Source organism: Rhinolophus sinicus, linkage group LG09 (assembly GCF_036562045.2).
Source record: "Rhinolophus sinicus isolate RSC01 linkage group LG09, ASM3656204v1, whole genome shotgun sequence".
NCBI lineage: Eukaryota > Metazoa > Chordata > Mammalia > Chiroptera > Rhinolophidae > Rhinolophus > Rhinolophus sinicus.
This window is the reverse complement of record NC_133758.1, coordinates 3,581,674-3,602,097: the sequence shown is the minus strand read 5'-3', so window position 1 is coordinate 3,602,097 and position 20,424 is coordinate 3,581,674. Positions and strand designations below refer to the sequence as shown.

Sequence of the window (20,424 nt, the reverse complement as noted above, 5' to 3'; positions counted from 1 at the left end):
GGACCCGGAAGGGCAGTGTGGGTGTCACCACGCCGGGAACCGAGCCCCCAGATCGGTGCTGCAGTCCGAAGCCAAGAGCCTCGGCTGTGGCCCTGCGTGGACCAGGCCAGCACTGCCGGGAGCTAGACACCCGTGAGTGTCTCCCATCAGGCAGCTCGGGTGCGACCCGCCCCTGTGACTTGGGAATCTCACCCCACGCACCAACAGTTAACCTGGGTCTCCTGGTTTGATTTTAGTAATATGTATTTTATTTTTTTAAAAACCCAAAGACCTTGTAGCAAAGAACACGAGACAGAGTTAAGAAAATAGAACAAAGGGGTATTTTGTTCCAAGAAAATACTCTGACCGTGAGGCAGAGAGCATCAGCTGGCCAGCACTCACTCCGAATGCTCCTCTAGGAGAGTTCTGTCTGAATGTAAACGTGGCTCAAACCCTTCGATTATTTGTGGTCCCTGCATAGTTGAGTCTACAGATCTTTTCGTTAATCTTAAGTAACTTATTCTATACAATGCGTTCTATCCCAACACTCTAAAAATACATACATATCCTCTAAATGATGAAGATGTACTCAGATATATAGATACATCGTGGTACAATTAACTAAAGTAGTTTCTAATTGCTTTGCTGTGAGTCCAGTATTTATCAGAATAATGTGACAGAAGAATGTGAAACCGCAAAAGATGCATACAGGTATTTCGCTCCGTGCATCTGGGAATCTATCACCTCAGTGATGCCGTACTGTTTCCTGGCTACTGTCGTTTATAGAGTCTTCCACATTTCATAAGACCAGTCCCCTCTTACTATTCCTTTTCCAAATTTAATCAAGACCCGAAGGGGATCACACAGGTGTTTGCTTTATGATAATTTGTTTCATGCATTTCTCTATGTCATTTCACAATCCAAAGAAGTTTAATTAAAAAAGAGAAAAGCAAGGGAACAATTAACGTGATATACAGAACAGTGGTGACACAATGTACAGAAATGGCAGAAAGCAAGGTACCTGAGAGCAGGAAGGGACAAACAGGTGACTTCCAAGTTATCAGTAATGATCTATATTTTAAACTGTGGTGGCTACATGGGGTTTTGTATGTTTTTCTGTAGTCTATACACACATCACACATAGAAAAGATTATTCCATCTCATAATGAAATTTTTAAAACAAAAATTGATCAGCCATTCCATATGCATATGTGTATTTTTCTAAATGGAGTTTAGGCTCACCTTCGTTAAGTTTCTTGATAAATTTCCATTGGGAGTTTTTAATAGAACTACAAGGAATCTGTGGACTAAACTGGTACATCCTCAGAATTCGTATTTAAAGATGGAATGATGGGAATTGCCCATCGGGCTGTTAAAATTCGGGCCGTTTATAAATTATGTCATATTGAGAGTTGTGTCCTTTCTGCGCTACCTGACCCCTTCTACCTCGCCTGGACCACTCCCCCTTGATCCATGCACACTTCGGGCACCCTCAGCTCTCCTTGGGCTGCTCTTCCTCAGAAGCCTCCAGGAATCCCATGTGCCTGTGACATGGCTCAGCCGGCTTCCCTGTACCCACCCGTGGAGGGCAGGCACCACGTCCCTGTCTGTTAGTGAACAAACCACATAAACAAGCCGGCCTCGTCCCCTTTACTTCCTGCCACTCCCCACAGATGGCCTCCTTAGAGTCAGGCCAAGGTCTCCTTCTCACTGATGACAGCAGATAGAGCCACTCAATTCTAAGGACAAGACGATAAAACAGTTTATCCTTGATAGAGAGCAAGTGTTCTTTAAAAACAGGGGCAGAGTGCTGTCGTGCCCAACTGCAATGACATAGCTGGAATTTACTAAATATACAGCATGGTACCACAAGAGAGTTTCTCAAAAACCGTAGAGGACATTCGTGGTTGTACTTGGTTAGAATGTGAGAATGACTCTGATGGCAACAGCGCCCTCTGCTGGTTCCCAATTGAAGAACCACATGCAGAGGAAACACATCTGAGTCTTGTAGTCTTCTTATGGTGAAAATTTGTTTTCTTGCTGTGAAAACAACTGATGAGAGGTGAATTATCCCCATCTCAGTTTCCCATCATCCTTCATTTTACTTAGCCTCTTGCACATTGTAACAACCATCTAATCTCCACGGGGGGTTATCAGCATTAGCAGAAAATTGGCTTAAAGCTGCTTCAGACGCCAGCTGACAAGGCCCTGTGTGACTACACTTCCGATGCCAACACGTTAAAGAGAGAACCACTTACAGTGAAAAGTACAAATACACAAGAGACAGTGCGGCCGAGTGGCTGGCTCTCAGCTCTGGGGCAGCCGCCATGTGTGAGCGGCACGGAATTGGAGAGCTGAGCGCCGCTGTCAGCTTCAGCCACTTCATCAGTAACAGCCTGGGAGAGACAGCAGGACCCAACTCCCAGGCCTGCAACTACGAAGGGTAAGTTCAATATTAATATAAGTATCAGCCGCTCGGCAAGAACCTGTGCGTGCCCACAGTGTTCCCCCACTTGCATCTTCCTCACTATTAAGGGCACAGCTTGGGAAATCATATAAATACTAAAAGTGATTCAGTGAAAAGTAGAAAACCTGATTGCAACTGGATCAGAAACAGATAAAAGAAAATTAAAACTATAGATGTTCTAATCTGTGAGTGTAAATGAAAAAACACTAAATACCAAAGAACTGAAACCAGTAGCTTAAAAGTCAGCACACACATGACATGAGGAGCTTGTCTGAGGGATGCTAGGATGTTCACTAGTGCAAGATATTTTAATAAAATTCACTACATTAATAGTGTAAAAGAAAAAAATTATGCAGATCAATAGTTGCTCAAAATGTTTGATAACATTTAACAACTATTTGTGAATTCTTTTTTTAAAAAATCCAACTTATCTAGGAATAGAAAATTTCCTTAACTTGTAAGAACACAGAACAAAAACCTAGAACAAACATACTTCAAAATAAAACACTTTATTAACCTAACACCCCCATTAACTGGAAATACAAAACGATTCAACTTCATCAAGGGGAATTTGCTCGTGTCTTTCAAGATTACATATGCATTCATCTCTGGACCTAGCAGATGACCAATGATGGCACAATCCTATGTCTAAGACAATAACCCACAGACAAGCTGGCAAAGTATGAAGCGAGTTCTGAACAGAGCTAGTCATTGTGCCACTATCTGTAACAGCAAAGGTTGGAAAGCACTGAGAGAAACCATTAACAAACTACTACATAGCTGTTGTGTTTGTTTTACTTTACTTATTTTATTTTCAGAATACCTGTTAGAAAGAGAAAGGTATCTATCTCATTATAAAGAATAATCTTCAGAATATATTATTAATTGGGGAAAAGCAAGGAACTTAAAAGTGAGTATAGTGAGCCTCATGACAAAGCTGGGAGGAACATGAATACGCTGATGTATAGCATTTTATATTCAAAAAGAAACATTTAAAGAATAAGCCAAACACTCATAATAGAAAGGGTCACCTCTGGAGGGAGGGAAAGAATAGGGGTCAAGGGACAAGAAGAGAAGTAAACCTCTCTGAACTACCTTGTTTTATACTTTCAACTTTGGAACTATGTAAATGTGGTAATTTAATGTAAAAAAAAAAAAAAAACCCAAAGCAATCCTGAAAAATAAAAAATTCAACAGAAACAAACAAATTGTATATCAAAGTGGTAGCATAACCACACAGAGAAAGATTATTTTAGGTAACTTAATTTTCTATCTCTAGGATGAGATAGCATAAGCACAGAAAGAACCACAAGGAAATTCTTAACTAAGAGAGTATGCAATAAATTCATTACTAATAATAATACTGGTTTTGTCATTTTGAAATTATTAGATATTGTGATGTTGTTTAGAACAAACACTTTTAATCTAAGGGAAAAAAGTACAAATATATAGTCAAAGAAGTAAATTAAAAACCCTAAGATCTTTAAACAAATGCATGATTTATTTCTTCACATTATAAAATCTACAAACTTCTTAGCTCTGTCTACTGAAAACTCTAAAAGGAATGAAAACCTAAGTAACGTGTGTCTTGAGGATGCAGATTGTGGTCTCTAAACACCATAGTGCAGTAAGAACTGAAAGGAACCAGAGCTCCGAGGGAAAATGGCCAATCCAAGGTCTAGACAGGAAACAGACAAGATGAGCCCCAGCTACTTTGTCACGCTAAAATGCAGGCAAGCCACCAAAGACGACTAGAGTCATGTCAAGTCACAGGAACAGATGACCAACCCACGACAGGACAATTTGAACATCACAACAGCAATGTAAAGAATAATGACTGCAAATATACTAAAATACATCAACATATATTTTAATCCATGATTTCATAATAACATCCCCACTGCTAGAGCATTAACTCACTATTCTATAAATAAAGAGAACGAATCAGGCATATACCTGACCTTTCCTGTACTAATTATACTTCATGGTAACTAAATAGTTAAAAGAAAATGCTCCTTTATAAAAGAAGCCTAGATATTAGATGTAGAAGGAATGACAGAACTAGGGAATCACCATTTTCCAATCGCTAATAACAACGGACACAGGTACCCATCAACTGGTAAATCATCTGGTCAGCATTCATGGGAAAATTCATAATAAAAGGAGCAGGCTGAAAAATCCCTGAACTTAAACTTGAATCTATGCAAGTTTTTACACCAAACCTCAAGTCTATAGGATACAGAGAAATGATGTCAAGAGAAAGAATCAGACAAAGCAGAGAGGGGCGTTCTTTCCCTGGGCTGAAGCCCCTCCAGTCCCTGCCTCAGCTCTGGTGACCATACCCACTGCTGTGGAACGTAGAGGGCTGGGCTGTGGAGCCTTATCCTAGACAGACAGGTGCTGCACTGGCCCTGTGGCCAAAGTCACCAGAGTCCCTGGAGAGAGAAGGGAAGACATTGGGGGAGAGGGCACGGTGGGGCGCAACAATAAGGAAAGCATCAGCAGAGGTGAGTGGAGAGTATCCAGAAGGCAGAGAGACTGTGGGCGATGAAGGCGACAGCCAGAGCTGAGGCGCTTGGAGCTGGCTGAGGGATTTCACAAGTCCCAGAGTGCACAGGGGTCTGGGAGGATACAGTACCAATGGATGGTGAGTGACCAGTTAGGAGGACAGTTCTTAACTCCCATGTAAAAACTGGTCCCTGTCCCCTCCAGCCTTTTAACTTCGTGCTAAAACAAAAACTCAGTGAAGTGTCACCTTTCTTGGTAAAGAGATCGCGAAAGGTACTGCACAGGCAGAAAACCCCGCCGCTGTGCATGTCGACATGCAGTTGGTAGCCGTGCAGGCCATGCTCTGGGGTGTCATCCAAACGGGGGCTATGAGGAGGCAGCTCGTAGGGGCTGAAAGGCAAAACAGAACATACACACACTTGTCAACACCAGAGATAGAGGGCTTGAACTGACAACACGCTTTCAAAAGTTAACATCCATTCACAGCACCAGCCCCTACCAACCCTCTGCACTAGCCCCAGTAATCTGCAATACCATCAACTCCCTGCTCCGTGTTCCTTCTAGCAACTTCTATAAAAACAGGCAAAGACAGGAGTCCAGTAAGTATCCACCAGACCCCCGCGGTGCACGTGTCTGAGACCTGCCCGGGACAGCAGGTCTGCAAAGGCCACCCTGCTCCGCGGTGGACACGGATGCCCGGCAGGAAAACGCACCACCAGACCTGCTACTGCAACTCCGCAGCCCTGCCGGTTAGGGGTCTGGACGGAGCGGTCAAAGCCCGACGAACAGAGTCTTGTTCAGCCAGGAAAACCTGACTGTTACCTTACTAATACGGTAACAAAGCCACAGGCCTTCAGGAGCTTTCCGGGGACTGTTTATAAAGTGAGTATGACAGCTGGAGGAAGGTGGACCACCTGTCCCCACCTGAAGACCTTCGAACTCCTTAGAAGACACATGCTGGACAGACCAAGCAAAACCTCCTGCGCAGGCCAGCCTGAGCCCGCCTGCGCCCCCAGGCCACGGGTCTGCGTGCAGCCTGAGGGAACCACCTCAGTGCCTTCGCAAGGGCCTTCTGCAGTAACGACGGACCCCGCCCTGGGAATCACATCCTCCGGGCCCCAGAACAGGTAAAGCAGGTGTGTGCTCACGAGTAACCAGCCATGTCAGCAAACGCTAAGGACGTGCACCTGCTGGCTGGTGTCTGCTGACTATGAACAGTGTCTCTGCAGCCACTGTCAGGGCGGGAAGATGGTTTCGGTTCTAACTGCTGGCACTGACTTCACAAACTCAAACCCGCGGCGCACGGATACATACAGAGCAGCCGAGCCTAACGTGCTCCTCTCCGCAAGGTGATGGAGGTGCAGATTCGCAGTAACAAAGGCCAGCTCCTCCTCCCTCTGAAAGTCAATTAGAAAGAATACATTTTTCAAAGGACATAGTTGAGTCTTTCACAAGGTCATCGTGGACACGGCAGCGCGTTCACAGTACACACGACTCGGCCCTTACAACGAAGGCTGCGGTCACCACAGCGCCGACGCACTGTCGGTTCCTAAGGAGATGCGTCCATCACGTGACAGCAGCCCACGTCCACCCGCGAGCGCAGAGCGTGCAGTGCTGAAGGGACTGACTCCCTAGTATTGGGCAAGACCAAAAGCCCGAGGGTGGGACACACGGTGACTCTGAAACTACATCTTGGCAGTTCCAAGCTGTTGCAGACTCTTCTCAGAGATGAAGACAATTCTGCTAAGAGCTTCACAGACACAAGATTAAGTCCACAAATACTTAGCGTCCGTGGCACAGCGTTCCTCTCTCAGAAGTACCTGTATGAGCTGGCAAACGCCGTGGGGATGATCAGATTCCAAGTCTTCTTCACTTGTCCGTCAGGGGACAGACAGGAAAATGTGACCGTAGGGGACCTGACAGCCATCTTTCCCCAAAGGCACAGCTGATGCGGCCTGGGGGAGGTAACCCAGCGCGCGCCATCTGAAGGGCCGCTCCGAGGGGCCAGACAGAGGCCAGTGGGTCAGCCAGACCCCTCGTAGCTACGCAGGCTGACAGAGATGGATAGACTCAAGTGGAGAAACACAGGACAGGGAAACTGGCGCCTGGCCCACGGGTCCCCTCACACAGAGAGGAGGGAGAGACCAACGGCCGTGCTGGGCTGTGGAGAGACAGGGGCAGGAGACGAATGATGTGTAGGTACTGGCTCTGCCTAGTCCTTGTACATAGACACACACTGCTGTCGTCAGAATCACATTTGTGAACTGCTATCTTCAAATGTCCGCTGACCAAAGCCACAGAGGAACCTGTGGTGTACACAGGACATCGACATCACACTGTGCTCCTCATGGAAGTGACCGCCCAGAAAGGAACCCAGAGGAGGGAGCTGGCCTGCAGCCTGACCCTCATGTGGTGGGAAAGGAGAAATCCTCAGCCACTTTACCCTGAAGGGCAGATGGCACTCGATGCCCCAGCTACAGGACCAGGAACACGTGGGAGACACTCCTGGCTTAAACAGACAGACTTTGGCAAAGAAAGGACATGGAAAGACCAAAGAACGGAGCATGGATTGACCGGAGGAGAAGGGAAGAGGCCTGTGATTCAAGGAATACATGAGCAAAATCATCCAGGCAGAACAGGTTGTCGCTTGTGATGGCAGAGTGGCAGAGGAGCCTCTCGCTCAGCTAGAAAAATGAAGTTGGTAAGGTGGCAAGAGGGAATGCACTCGGTGAAAGGTCTTAAAGGACTGTCCCTTGACATGGTGCCCAGGAGTGAGTCAGTGTGGGGTTGTGAGTGAGGAAATGGCACAGTCCACGCAGGGGCTCGAGTCTTACCTTCCACAGCCCCACCAGGAGGCCTGGGTTTAGATGGAAGATCCGAATGAGTCTGTCACAGCCAATCATGGTGGATTCAGGGAAATGACTCAGACTGTACTTGGCAATTAGAGAGTGCCATCTAGGTCTTTGAACATGCATGCCAAAGAAAGGAGAGAGAGACATGAGCATCGGCGTCTGCAGCACTGTCGATCTACTGAATGCACCTAAAAAATACTCTGGAGGGGCGTGCCAGTAACATGCGCCTGGCTCCTAAGGGGCACACTGAGGAGCAAGGCACAAACGACAGACATACATGAAGGGCGAGATGCGCACAGCCCAATTCTCGCCCAAGTCTGTCTTCCTTCTTTCTCCTCCCTCCTACTGTTTACTCCGTGGCCCAGGCAGAAGTAAGCTGAAGAATCACGCATGTGAGGAAGAGGAAAACCACCCACTCTTCTCTTCCCCTCGGATCCGAGCACAATGCTACAGTGTAAAGTACGTTCTCTCCGTGTTTCTGATCGAGTGAAGTGACGCGTAAGCCAAGGTGAAATACTTTCGATGACAAAAGAGCAGGTGGCCTCAGAAGGCTACCTGAAAGTAAAGGCACCTTCTAGAGCTGTCCTCATATCCCTCAGATAGTGAAAGCTGTAACTTAGAAAATAAATGTAAACCACAGCCATGAGTGTATTCATGAGGAGACACACTGGGACCTCTATCAGAACCAGTGCTGACAGTCAGTAACTGCACTGTGTACAAACACAACTCAACTCCGCTACTGCTAAGACTTAACACCAGTAGAGTGATGTACTCTAGAAGCACTGCAATCATAGACAGATGTCTGTCATCCCAGGAACCTAGAGAAAGTGCAGGAAACTATAGGGAGAGTAGAACTCAATGGTCCTTTAACATAGCTCAGCGAGGCCAAACTCCCTACGGGGCTGGCCCCTTGCATTCAGGAGTCGCCCCAACCCTGAAGAACAAGCCAGCAGGGGACAGGGATTCAGAAGTTCACCCAGTAGGATAACGTCCCTATGGCACTGTTTCCAAGTGAAGGAGGCTGTGAGTACCAGAACCAGGCCCAGCCCCTCGTTCAGTCCAGAGAACTCCTGTACTGAGAACCTTCCCGGTGGTTAGGAGAGGTGGTCGGTGAGCCCCATCTGCCTTGCCCCACAGGTTAATGACATGGAAGGGAAGGTGACATTTATCCAACACTGCTCAAGCATTTGGGGAGTGACAACATAAGCAGCAGAATGGGGAGCACTGGGGCAATGAAAACAATTTAATGAGTCTGACTAGAAAGGTATAAATTACAGGGAAATTCAAATTGCAAATTACATAAGTACAGCTTTCAGGTTCTTGGGAAAAAGTCCTCCTGGAGGAAACAAACAGAAAAAAAGACCAAGCCTCAGCTTTGCTGTCACCCAGATGCTCACAAGACGGAAGTATCCGCTTACAAACCTGCAATCAGAGTGCCAGCAAAACAGATTCCTGAAAACGCTGTCAGTGTTTGCTCCCCAGTGGATCAAATGCTGGCTGAAGTCCACTGAGTTTTAATGGAAATAAATTACACTCACTGAATTTTCCCAGTGAATTCTAGCATTTCTGTCACTGTGGCGTAGGTAGTATTCCCGGCCTGGATGACAATTTTCAGGACCATAGACAGTATGTTTAACCGAACTTTATAGTTCAACACCTTCCATTTAAATGAGTCTTTCATAATCATTTTCATCCATGCTAATAGTTGTGTCCTAGTTCTGTAAACAGTATTTCATGATATGCAAGTAACATCCTGTCCAGTGAAACTCACCCTCCAAACATAATCTCACGGTGGCACACAAAACCTGAGTGCTGCATTAGGAAATTTCAGAGACTTATCCAAATAAAGGCACCATTTTAAAAAGTAACTGTTAGCAAAATAGCTTCAGTGATATACTCAGGGGAAATGATTCCCATGTTTTTCATCAGGGCAGTAAGGATATTTTCAGAAAGCAATAAAACCTGGATTTCGCAGCACTGAGAAGCTCAATGCTTGTATGCACAGCATGCACACTAGGTCAGGGCTCACTGAAAGGGTCCTCCCAGAGCCTGCAGCAGGGAGAGGAACCAAAAACAAGCCGCCCCCCCTATAAAGTTGCAACAATGTGTCTGTACCCAGGGAAACCATGAGAGAATGGCATCCCTCCCTGCCTGGAGACAGCAGGCCCAGATGTGAGCTATCTCAACACCTTCCATAGACACCTGGGCGGGGAAGGCGTGGTGAGGGGGAACTGCAGCACACAAGGCCTGTAAAAACACTGACGTGCAAATGGCACCTTAGGGACAAAGGACACTGAGACTATGAAGGAGGTGGTCCACAAGTAGAGGGCAGGAAACCGACACTGGAGACTGCAGCTATGAACTTTGCAAGCTCCGGATGCTACAAATGCCATAGACCAGCTGTTAGGAGAAAACGACTAATGGTGAGAAGACTGAGCAAGACGCAAGCCTTGTGATGAGTACGGGCTCAGAGCAAAGCCACCGCGGAGAGAGTAATAAGCACTCAGGAAGCACCAGCAATGTAATCACACGTATCTGATCTGCGCATCTGACAGTGAAAGCCTATGATCGTCACAGCAGCCATGCCTGCTAAATGCGCCAGTGTCAGCCCCCTTGTTACCGATGAGAGAATGGACGCACAGAATGAGTAAGTTACCTGCAGAAGGCCACAGAGCGAGAAAAGCACACAAACATTACTGGTAATTATGGCTTTATGATCACATGTTTATACTCTGGTTATTATTCCATTTACTAAAGAAGGAAAATATAACAGATAGATTTATATATCTTTGTGTTCCAATGGTGAAAGCTAAAGACCTCAAAGGTTAGCCATCAATCACCTAGGAAACTTTAACTGGAATGTCACCCCTGACTGTTACAGATCGCCAAGATAGAGGAACCCAAACTGAGACCTAACGTGATGAACCCACGCTTTTCCTGTTCTACAGCGAGACCCAGAAGAAAGAGAAGCCGCTGACACACCCTCCAATTAAAAGGCACTGGTGGTATTTTTAAATTACAAAGTAATACCTACTAGTATTGACACATGAGATGTTCTCACCCCAGAGTTCTGCTGAATTAGCACTTACCCATTTCTGGTGGGGGTTCTGGACCGGTCCATAAACACGGGTGTCACGCCGCACAGGTGTAAGGCTGACAGTGTGGCCAGACGTGGCCAGGCTTTGCCATACCACACAATCGTCACGGATGAGTCATTTACGGAAAGCTCAACGTGTTCCATGACATATTCTCTTCCACTCTTTTCTTTCAATATAATTACCCAACCTAGACCAGATATTCTGGAGAAAGAAAAGCAAGCTAAAAATGTTTGCCTCGTTGAAAAAGAAAAAAGGGGGGAAAAAAAGCTCAAGTCTACCTCACATATCATCTCTAAAGCATCTAGTTCCCTACAACCAACGCCAGGGTTCTGAGAACATGGCCAACATAAGTTTTCATTTCACCAACAGTGTTCTCTTTGGACCTTTGTTCCGCACCTAACACACACTCACTGACATCTACCAGGCTCTCGGCACTGGCAATGCCCAGGGAAATAAGACAAAGGCCCTGCCCAGAAGGACAAATGTCTGGAGTGCTCTTTCCTTACTAGAGCAGATTACTAGGTTATTTCTGCTTTTCATAGAAACTTTAGATTATCTGAATGAAATAGGAAAATACTACACATCTTACAGATGCACAGAAACACACAAGTATCTGGAGACAGCCCCTCTCAGTATAAAGTGCACATATGTCCTACCTACACAGTTGTCTGAGCTTGTGCCACCCTTCATTTTAAGGTGAGCTCCACTGAAATGTTTAACAGAACTCTCGAGTAACCGCTATGCCCACTGGTAAAGAAGACGCGCATACCTGATGGCCTCTTTGGTTTTCATGGGAAGGCCAGTGTAAGGGCTAACAGGTTTCAGAAGCTGAGCTAGTGCTGCTTTTACAGAGGCTATTTGTTTTGTGATATATGCTTTCTTCCAATATCCAGCTTCTTTATCCTCAACTGACAGTAAGTTCGCAGACACGGCTGTCTTCGCTACTGAATTAACTTTCCAACTAGATCTTTTAGGTGAAAAGGCAGTTGAGTAGATTCTGATCCAAATAAAACTGGGGGAAAAGAGAAAACGAGTAAACTGTCTAAGAGACATTGTCACGGACCTGTGGTTGCAATATATTAGTTTGGAGGTGCACAAGAATTTGTAAACGGTCTAATTCTAGCAATATTCAGACTGAACATTTACAGTTCTTCCCGTGTCAAGGTGAAGTGCAGTCTGAGGTAAGTGCTGCAGCTTCGCCAACCCCACAAACACTAACTGAAAGGAAAAGCTTGTTTCCCAGCGTCAAGTTAAGGGGAGTGACCACCCAAACCACTGCCGTCTACACCAATAATTGAACAGCAGGTCTATTACAGAAAAACAACAAGAAAGGTGTGGTGTGATTCCTATCTTGTTATTTTGAATACATTCATGGCTTTAAAAGGTCAGAAAGGAGATATATAATGTATATAAACACACATAGAGAACTATCAATAGTGTGTGACTAAGTTGTTCGCTCTTTTTGCTCTGTTTTACTTTTTCAGCCATGTACCTGGGCGGCTTGCACAGAGTTAAAAAACAGATCGTTAACAGCTCCCAATGACAGTTAACGTTTCTGAGCTCCTGTGCTAAGCGCTGAGTCCGCGCTTTGTACACAGCCATTCATTTAACCCTCACAGCAAATCCATGAGACAGCTACTGCTACTGTCCCCGCTGGACAGACGATGGAACTGAGGCCCACATGTGCCCATGCCTGTGGACGGGAGCCAGTGGACCCGGGACTGAATCCACGTCACCTGGACCAGACCCCACACTTCAGGCCCTGGCTTCCCCGCCTCTGCAGTAATGGACAGAAACGGACTCAAAGGACCTCAGCAAGTTATCCCGACACAGCCAGCCCGCCGGCCACACTGCTGGAATCCGGACTCAGCTCTGACCCAGTCTCGGGTCCTCCCACTCCCCGACGGCAGGCCACAAGAAGTCACCCAACAGCACAGTTTCAGGGGCCAAAGCTGAGCCAGGGCGCCGCTCTCCCAGCCCATGTAAACTTCCCTTGGGGAAACTGAGGCAGAGGTTAAAACCAGTTTCCTAATGTGAAAGGTGATATTCACATAAATAAATGTAATTATTTGCTAATTTAGGCCTCCACTCTCTGTTTAGTGCAGAGTGGATGCCAGCGCCGATGGCCCAGCGGGAGGGCAGACTGTGACTCCCCTGCAGGAGGGGAGGTCCTGGCCTCAGCTGCCTGGGGTGATGATGTCTTGGTCATTCAGTAAGAACCATAGTGGAAAAGGAGCACTTCTCAGACGCACGGCTTGGGAGCACGTCTCCTGGATCAGACACTCCATGGACTTTCAAACAAAGTCACTGTGGGGACAGAGCCAGGAGTGCAGTTTCCAGGCTCTCTCCCTCACGTGGAAAGGTGCTCATTCGGGTAGTAAATGTCCATCAACTGTGATTGCATGGCCATCAGCTGTGGCTAGTTGGCCGTCAGCTGTAACCAGTGAGCCATTAGCCACTAATATAACTGCTGTAGCTACACTAGCAGGAAGTGGGGGCTAGCAAGGGCGGATTGTGGATTCCAGAGAGGCGGATGCTGCCAGCGAGAATATAGTGGTATGACTCCCCTACCTATGGCTCCGTGAGTGTTCCTTTTTGGCCTCACCATGTCCTGCGTTCTTGTGTGGGGAGTGGAAGCTGAGACCCTGCATGACACCCTGCATCACAGTCACACATGATCAGACCCCTGCTGACATCTCTTCTTAGGATGACTTTTTCCAGTAACTTCTCATCCCACAAAACCATTTCACACCAAACTTTTGCGTTAAAGTATTTGTTTTCAGTTCGGAAGTTTGACATGATTCCGTACAGACTCCAGCCTTCACGAGGTAGAAAACGACATACGGCCGTGGGGAGGGGAGCAGAGCATGAAGCCCGCACGTGCCCCCTTACAGTTACCACGCCTGATGGATGTATGCCGGACCACTTCCACACGTTATTCCTTTACTGTAAGTGGGGCCTGAGGAGAATAAGAACGTGCTAGAGAAGCCAAGTGTTCTGCAGACCGTTCCCCTGATTACTTGTGAAACACAAATGCCAAGTTTCAGAGGCTTGCATCAGTCTCCAAACCCAAACACATTCATTTCCTGATCACAAATGTTCCATCCTCTTACAGAGCAAAGGCGAATTTGAGGACAAGACTTTATTTATCTGATCTGCCTATCGTCAGGCACAGAAACCTTCAAACGAGTTGTTCAGAAAATGGGGCCAATTTAACGTTCGGATAAACGGCATCTCCCAGAGCGCTGCAAAATACAATCCCCACATGATGCCGCAGATACAGCCTGAGTCACACGTCCCTGTCACCCCACGTGGAGACCAGTGCTCCCGCTGAGGGCTCGATACACACAGCAGGGAGGCCGCCCCCACCGAGGTGTCCCCCAGAAGGCAGCAGTGTAATTGGCTACAACATGTGCCCCTGTCTGCTCTTCAGAAGCAGGGCTTAGCAAACCCCATTCACTTTCCAGAAACACTGTTGTTAACCCATTCAATTATTAACGCGTCCTTTCAATGAAGACTGACTGACACTTGTAAACACAACTCAACTTCCACAATTAAGACTCATCCGCTGAAAAAGAAAACAAACATGAGGGTAATTTCATCAGAACCCCAGATTTTTAAAGGACAACTTCCAAGAAGTGGGATGGCCCATACGAGTAATATTACTCGAGCTGTGGCCCCAAATTCACTGAGAGGCCCAGCGCCTGCACCCGATGGGCATTGAAGTTAGGTGGGGAGAGGCGATATTTACAGAAACAACAATTCATAATTTATCAGCTTATCTGAGTACTCGGAGTTCTAGCCTTAAATACATTAAGAACCCTCCAAAAAGCGACAGTTTAGGACATTGGGTTGACCCCTTTCTTGAAACATCCCTCGCTGCACTTTGCTTCAGTAAACGCCTCCAGCTCTTGTTCATGGTCATTAAGAGACACATGAAAATGGCTCTGCATTCATTCTAGAAAGATTGCTAAGACCGTGATTTCACACGATGTGTGTGTGTTTATTGACATAAATGGACAGACAGACATCTACTCCCCATACAGAAAACATCGTAAAATAAAAAAAATAAGAAAACCGCCCTTCCCACTCTGAGAATGGTTAATGTCCCTGCTAATTAGAAGAACCTGACTGCAGATTCCAGAGCATAGAATTAAAATGTCCAGAAATGCAGGCTAGGGATCCGCGTTTCTCGAACCTTCCCAGTTGACCCTAAGCAGCCATCCAGGCACTGGCACTGAGACGCAGGGCACCACACGGTGTTTCCCGCCCACCGTGTCCCCGGGCTCCGCACGGTTACCAGCCTCTCTCTGCCATCCGCCATTTCCTCATCTATGAGACCACCAGGGAGACTGGCACCCCTCCCCTTGATCTTTTCCCTGGTTGATATGTGTGTTCTATGTGGGATCAGTACCTGTCTGATCTTCAGATGCTGAAGCCAAGATGTGCAGCTGTAGCCACGAAATTCTCACCATAAGTTAGGAGGAGCCCCCAGCTCACCCCCAACATAAAATTATGAGTTGCAAAGATCTGAGCGACAACACAAAAGAAGGCTTTCACTCCTTTTTCCACAGATGCCCCACTAGCCCAGGTGAGCTGGGTAAACCTCATCCCTGGTTCCTGCCTCCAGGGACAAAGCCTCTGACAGCACATCCCAGCCTGTCTCCTGTGCTGCTTCATGCGTCCCCCTCCAGCAAGGTCCCCCATCCAGTCAGGTCCCCACTCCAACAAGGTCCCCCCTCCAGCCAGGTACCCACTCTAGCAAGATCCCCCACCTAGCAAGGTCCCCCCTCCAGCCAGGTCCCCCACCCAGCAAGGTGCCCCCTCCAGCAACGTCCCCCCTCCAGTCAGGAACCCCCTCCAACAAGGTCCCCCCTTCAGCAAGGTCCCCCCCTTCAGCAAGGTTCCCCCTCCAGCAACGTCCCCTACCCAGCAAGGTGCCCCTTCCAACAAGGTCCCCCCTCCAACAAGGTCCCTCACCCAACATCCCCTAACAAGCAAGGTCCCTCCAACTAGAAAGGTCCCCCCTCCAGCAAGGTCCCACGGCTGGCAAGTCTAGGTTCTCCCACAACCCAGCCAACAGAGCCCTCTCCCCTTCTTTCTCCAGGAGCTGCCTGGCTGCTGGCAGAGCACACACAGCCTGTTCTGCAAACCCAGGGCCAGAGGCAGGCAGGGGCAAGGCCCACAGTGCCCGAGACTGTGCGGGCAGGTCTGCTGCTCCCAGGGACAGGCTGAGTCCTGCCTGCTGCCAGCAGACCAAAGGCTGCCTTCTCCAGCAGCTACTCCAATAACAAGTCCAATCTTTTTCAGTTCATGCAAAGAATATTCCTTCCTTTAGGCAAATAAATAGAAATTGTCGAAAATATTACACAGCTGCTTAATGCATCAGACATATCTACGTCTAAGTATTTTCTTGAGATTAAGTCTTTTAAATTTTAAAAAATGGTTAGAAAGGTCTTACTCGTGTTCACGACTTCCATCAAAGCACCACCAAACCACGACAGGGACACCTGGTTTTCTCCTTACTTGTCATTGGCCAGGTGATAAAAGCGCCTGTTCACACAGCCAGCGCACAGCAGGGTCACAGCATCCAAGTAAGACAGTATCTTCAGCAGGATTTCCGGAGGCATGCTGAGGGAGAGGGAAAAATCAGGAGTGGGTGAGCTTTACCCTCCACGCAACCGAGAAGACACACAACAGGCCATTCGTCTCCAAAGGGGAGGTGATACACAGACCCTTCTGGACACAAGGCAACCTGCACCCTCACCACCAATTATTTTCTCAATTGATATGCTCTGGTTATTACAATTCTCAGACAGAAACCAATACAGAGACCCCAGGTACAAGGAGCCAACTCCCTTGGCATTTTAATCATGTTCTCACCCTGACTCAGTGAGCGGGATTTCACTGCCTCCCTAATGAAAGTATTATTACTTGGTGAGATAAATGGAAATAAGACAGAATGCATTCTTAGCTATCAATAAGAAAAACACAGAATAACCCCACCCAAAACAAAAAAACACCGCAACCACAGGTGGAGTAGGAAGTGTCCCTTACTTCCCACCTGACCTAGGCCAGTCACGCCCCCTCCTTCTGCAGGGCCTCACAATGCCACTGCTTCCTCTGGGCTTCAAGGAGACACCAAGCCCTGCAAGGTTTTCGGAAGTGTCTTTTTCTTTTTCCTTTATATGCCTCAATAAATAGGATGTTGAGATGCACTCTCAATATCCCACGCATTTCTATGATTAGAATTTTACAAACACTGTCAGAATCTGAAAGTGGCTAGAACGCATCACTGGTGACAGCAAGTGAGGAAGGGGTACGTGTGACTCTCAGGCAAAAGGACCCGGGAAAAGGCAGCTATAGGAGTTTGGGGCGCGGTGTCCAGGGGCTGGGGACTGGAGGGGACAAAACCCTCCAGCCAATTGAAAATGGCTTGCCAATACTCTCGAATTGTGATTTCAACCACTTTGAGTGTTTAAGTTACGATGAAAGTCAGGTTATCAAACCTTTCATAGGGAAATAATCACTCCTAAAATTCTGATAATAGTGAGAAGCAGTGAAGTGGGTAACATACGACAAAAGATGAGTAACACGTGACATTTGATCCATGTCACTGCGTAACTGCTCTCCTTGCCCAAAAGCCTCTGGGACCTTTAACCAGACCTTCTGGGAGTTTAAAGGCGCTGCTTTGCTTGGGTCTGAGTACAATGCAAGGCCTTCATTCAGAGTCCCTAAATGAGATGCTCTTGGTGAGAAAAGTCCTTGAAGGCTAGAGGTAGCAAAGCTGCAAGCAAACACATTTTTATGAACCATTCGGGTGACGTACTGCATGTCGTTTTTATATTTTGATTCAACTATTTCACAAAAGTTCATGGTTATTTTCTAAATCAGTGTCATTTTTTAAAACGTAGAGTTGAACTTAAGCACTTCAGAGAGGTATCCAACAAGTGTAAGAATTATTTAATCAGAACAAAATCGCATTCAGGAGGGGCCCTGGAGAGCCCCACCACTAAGGTAACAGCGGGGGAGAGGACTCTCATCTGTGCGCTTCCGGCAGGAAGAGGAAGCTGCCACTAGACAGTTAGAACACCTGAGACCAACGACGCTCCCAGCCATTCCCCACAAGGATGTTGCAGCCAGACCGGGTCACTGTCTGCCGGGTTCTAGTGACTTCCCACTGCACAGGGTAGGCTAGGGGAGGATGCGGAGAGAAAGGCGAGAGGCAGGACAATCTCAGAGGTTCAAAGTGTGGGAACATGAAAATCTGCTTTAGGTCAACGTGCTTCCCTGAGAACGGACGTTCGCATGTGTGTTCATTAGCAGGACTGTGGGAATTCAAGTATGAAATGCCCTTGTCCCTGTGCCATCGCGGGGATCCACAGCGATGTTCCTGCACTCACAGCTTCCCTGCTCCCTGCTCCGTGGAGGAAACGCAACCCTCCTTGCAAAGCCACTGTCTGGACCCCAGCACTGGGTCCCCAGCCCGCGTCCACTCAGGGCTGCAGCCTTCTGCTCCTGCCTCCCGCTCCTGCATCGTTCCCATCAGCCCCTGAAACGGCCCGACATCCGCACCCTAAAATGCCCCTCACCCTGACCCCAGCTCCCTGCACCACCAGCTCCTTCTCACTGCTGAGCTTCCGGAAGAGAGAACTCAGCCACGTACCCCTGCTGCGGCCACTGCCTTGCCTCCCACTTGCTTTTCGCCCTTCACATTTCGGTGTGACGTAAAACATACAAAATAGATATATATAAACGAATGCCAGCCCGTCCCGTCCCGCTGGGCTGAACCAGCTCTTGTAGCTGCCCACAAGCTCCCTGCCTCCACAGCTGCTGCCCCCCCACCCTCCCTCCCTTGGAAGCACCTGTTTGCACCATCTCCTCTCGGGCCACACAACACACGCCTGCCAGTAGCTTGGACCTCGCTGGCCTTTCCTGGTGCCTTGGCTGGTTTTAAATGTCCCAGCTCCCCCACGCCTACTCCTGAGCCTTTCTACGTTCACCTCTGTGCTGTCTCCCCAGGACACAGGGTCCACGTCCACGGCTGCAGACTCCTCCCAGCCTTCACCCTGAACCAGGCTCAGTCAGCCACTGTCCTTCAGAGGTTTGTGCAGCCCAGGCGTCTGTGACTCTTTTCTGCCCCGACCCTGTGCGTTTCCACCCCAGTAGCAGCACCCCCACTTACACATCTGCTCAAGACTGCAGGTTCCCATTCCTACTCCCTGTTTCCTCCTCACATCTACATCTAATTCCTAAAGGAACTGTGTCACTTATGCCCCAAGTATAGCTCAAATTTGCCTGTGTCTCTCTAGCTCCCCTTCTTCTAGAGAAGGGAGACAGGTAAGCAAGCAAACAAGATAGTCTGAAAAATCAAATGAGATCGCACCTCTGTGCTTAGAATCAGCCTAAACTCCTCCCCAGGGCCGAGGAGGCGGGGCCTGAGCGGGGCCTCCTCTCCGGCCCTGGCCCAGGCCCGCCAGGCTCCAGCACCTCTGTCTGTCCACCTGCTGCCCCTCTCTGGACACTCTTCTCCACGCTCTTCAACCTCAATTTTCAGTTCTCAATTTCAATGTCACCTCCTAGAGACAGCTTTTTTTTACCATTCTCCCCGTTATTCTGCATCACAAAGTCTATTTCTTTCCTTGAAAGCACGTATCCCAGTTTATAATTAGTTATTTTCTTTAATCCGTCTCCCCCACTGGACTGGAAGCACCATGAGAACACGTGAGTGGCTCACCATTTGTGTCCCAGCTCCAAGCACAGAACCCGGTACACAGACGGTCCTTGAATTCCATGGATGGATTAACTGAACTGACATTTGTTCTCTTTCTCATATCATATTACTACACGGTAGTTTCTATTCCCAGAGTATAGGGTTTATAGCTTAAATGATGTCCTCAATTAGATCTTTTTTGGCTTTTCATTTCTTTTTAAAAACACGCTAAAAGTATGTACACTGTTAGCTGAGCTAGTTATGATAGAGTACTAATAGCCCAAAACTTGAAAGCAGGCAACTTCCATTTTCATCTGAATGTTGCCACCTGCAGACTACGTGAGCCTCCTTCCTCCACTGTGAAATGTCTATGGTGATGCCCAGCTTGCAGGCTCCACACAGCGCTCAGCACACAGCGGCGCCCCATCGGCATGTTACAGAATGAATCCACAGGCGAGACAGCAGCCATTTCATACAGTCATTTAAAGAAAAACAAGATTCTACAGATCTCGTTGCTGGGGTCACTGTACAGAATCTTGCCATGGCCAAATGGGTTCCCAAAATACTTCAAGCTAAGACATTCAGACACCTCCTGAGCTTTCAGAAGAAGATACTTTCATCTTCTTGCTCCTTTTCCAAGGGAGGGTTCTTATCCACTGGAAAGTGAGTAACTGAAGAACATTTTTTTAAAAGGAAAATTAAATTTACTTGTCACTTTTAGAAGTTTCGCTTCATAAAGTTGGTCTAATGATGATGGTGGTGACAGGCTGATGACTCATAAAACACCGTGTCGTGCATTCTTCCTAC

The 20,424-nt window shown here is 47.5% G+C and overlaps 1 protein-coding gene across 5 annotated transcripts in view; it reads right to left on the bottom strand.

Moving 5' to 3' along the window:
• FBXO15 (F-box protein 15) overlaps positions 1–20,424 on the bottom strand; it is a 43,919-nt gene that overhangs the window by 14,577 nt on the left and 8,918 nt on the right. For 2 of the 5 annotated variants that reach the window (XM_074339847.1, XM_074339851.1), the window contains exons 3-8: positions 16,431–16,535; positions 11,674–11,916; positions 10,896–11,105; positions 7,789–7,915; positions 6,269–6,351; positions 5,202–5,344 (exon numbers count right to left, since the gene is read on the bottom strand). In XM_074339847.1, the coding sequence (XP_074195948.1) occupies positions 5,202–5,344; positions 6,269–6,351; positions 7,789–7,915; positions 10,896–11,105; positions 11,674–11,916; positions 16,431–16,535 (911 nt within the window). Of the gene's footprint in view, positions 1–5,201; positions 5,345–6,268; positions 6,352–7,788; positions 7,916–10,895; positions 11,106–11,673; positions 11,917–16,430; positions 16,536–16,961; positions 17,077–20,424 lie in introns of those variants that run through there. The other 3 variants (XM_074339849.1, XM_074339850.1, XM_074339848.1) reach the window with 3 other exon arrangements.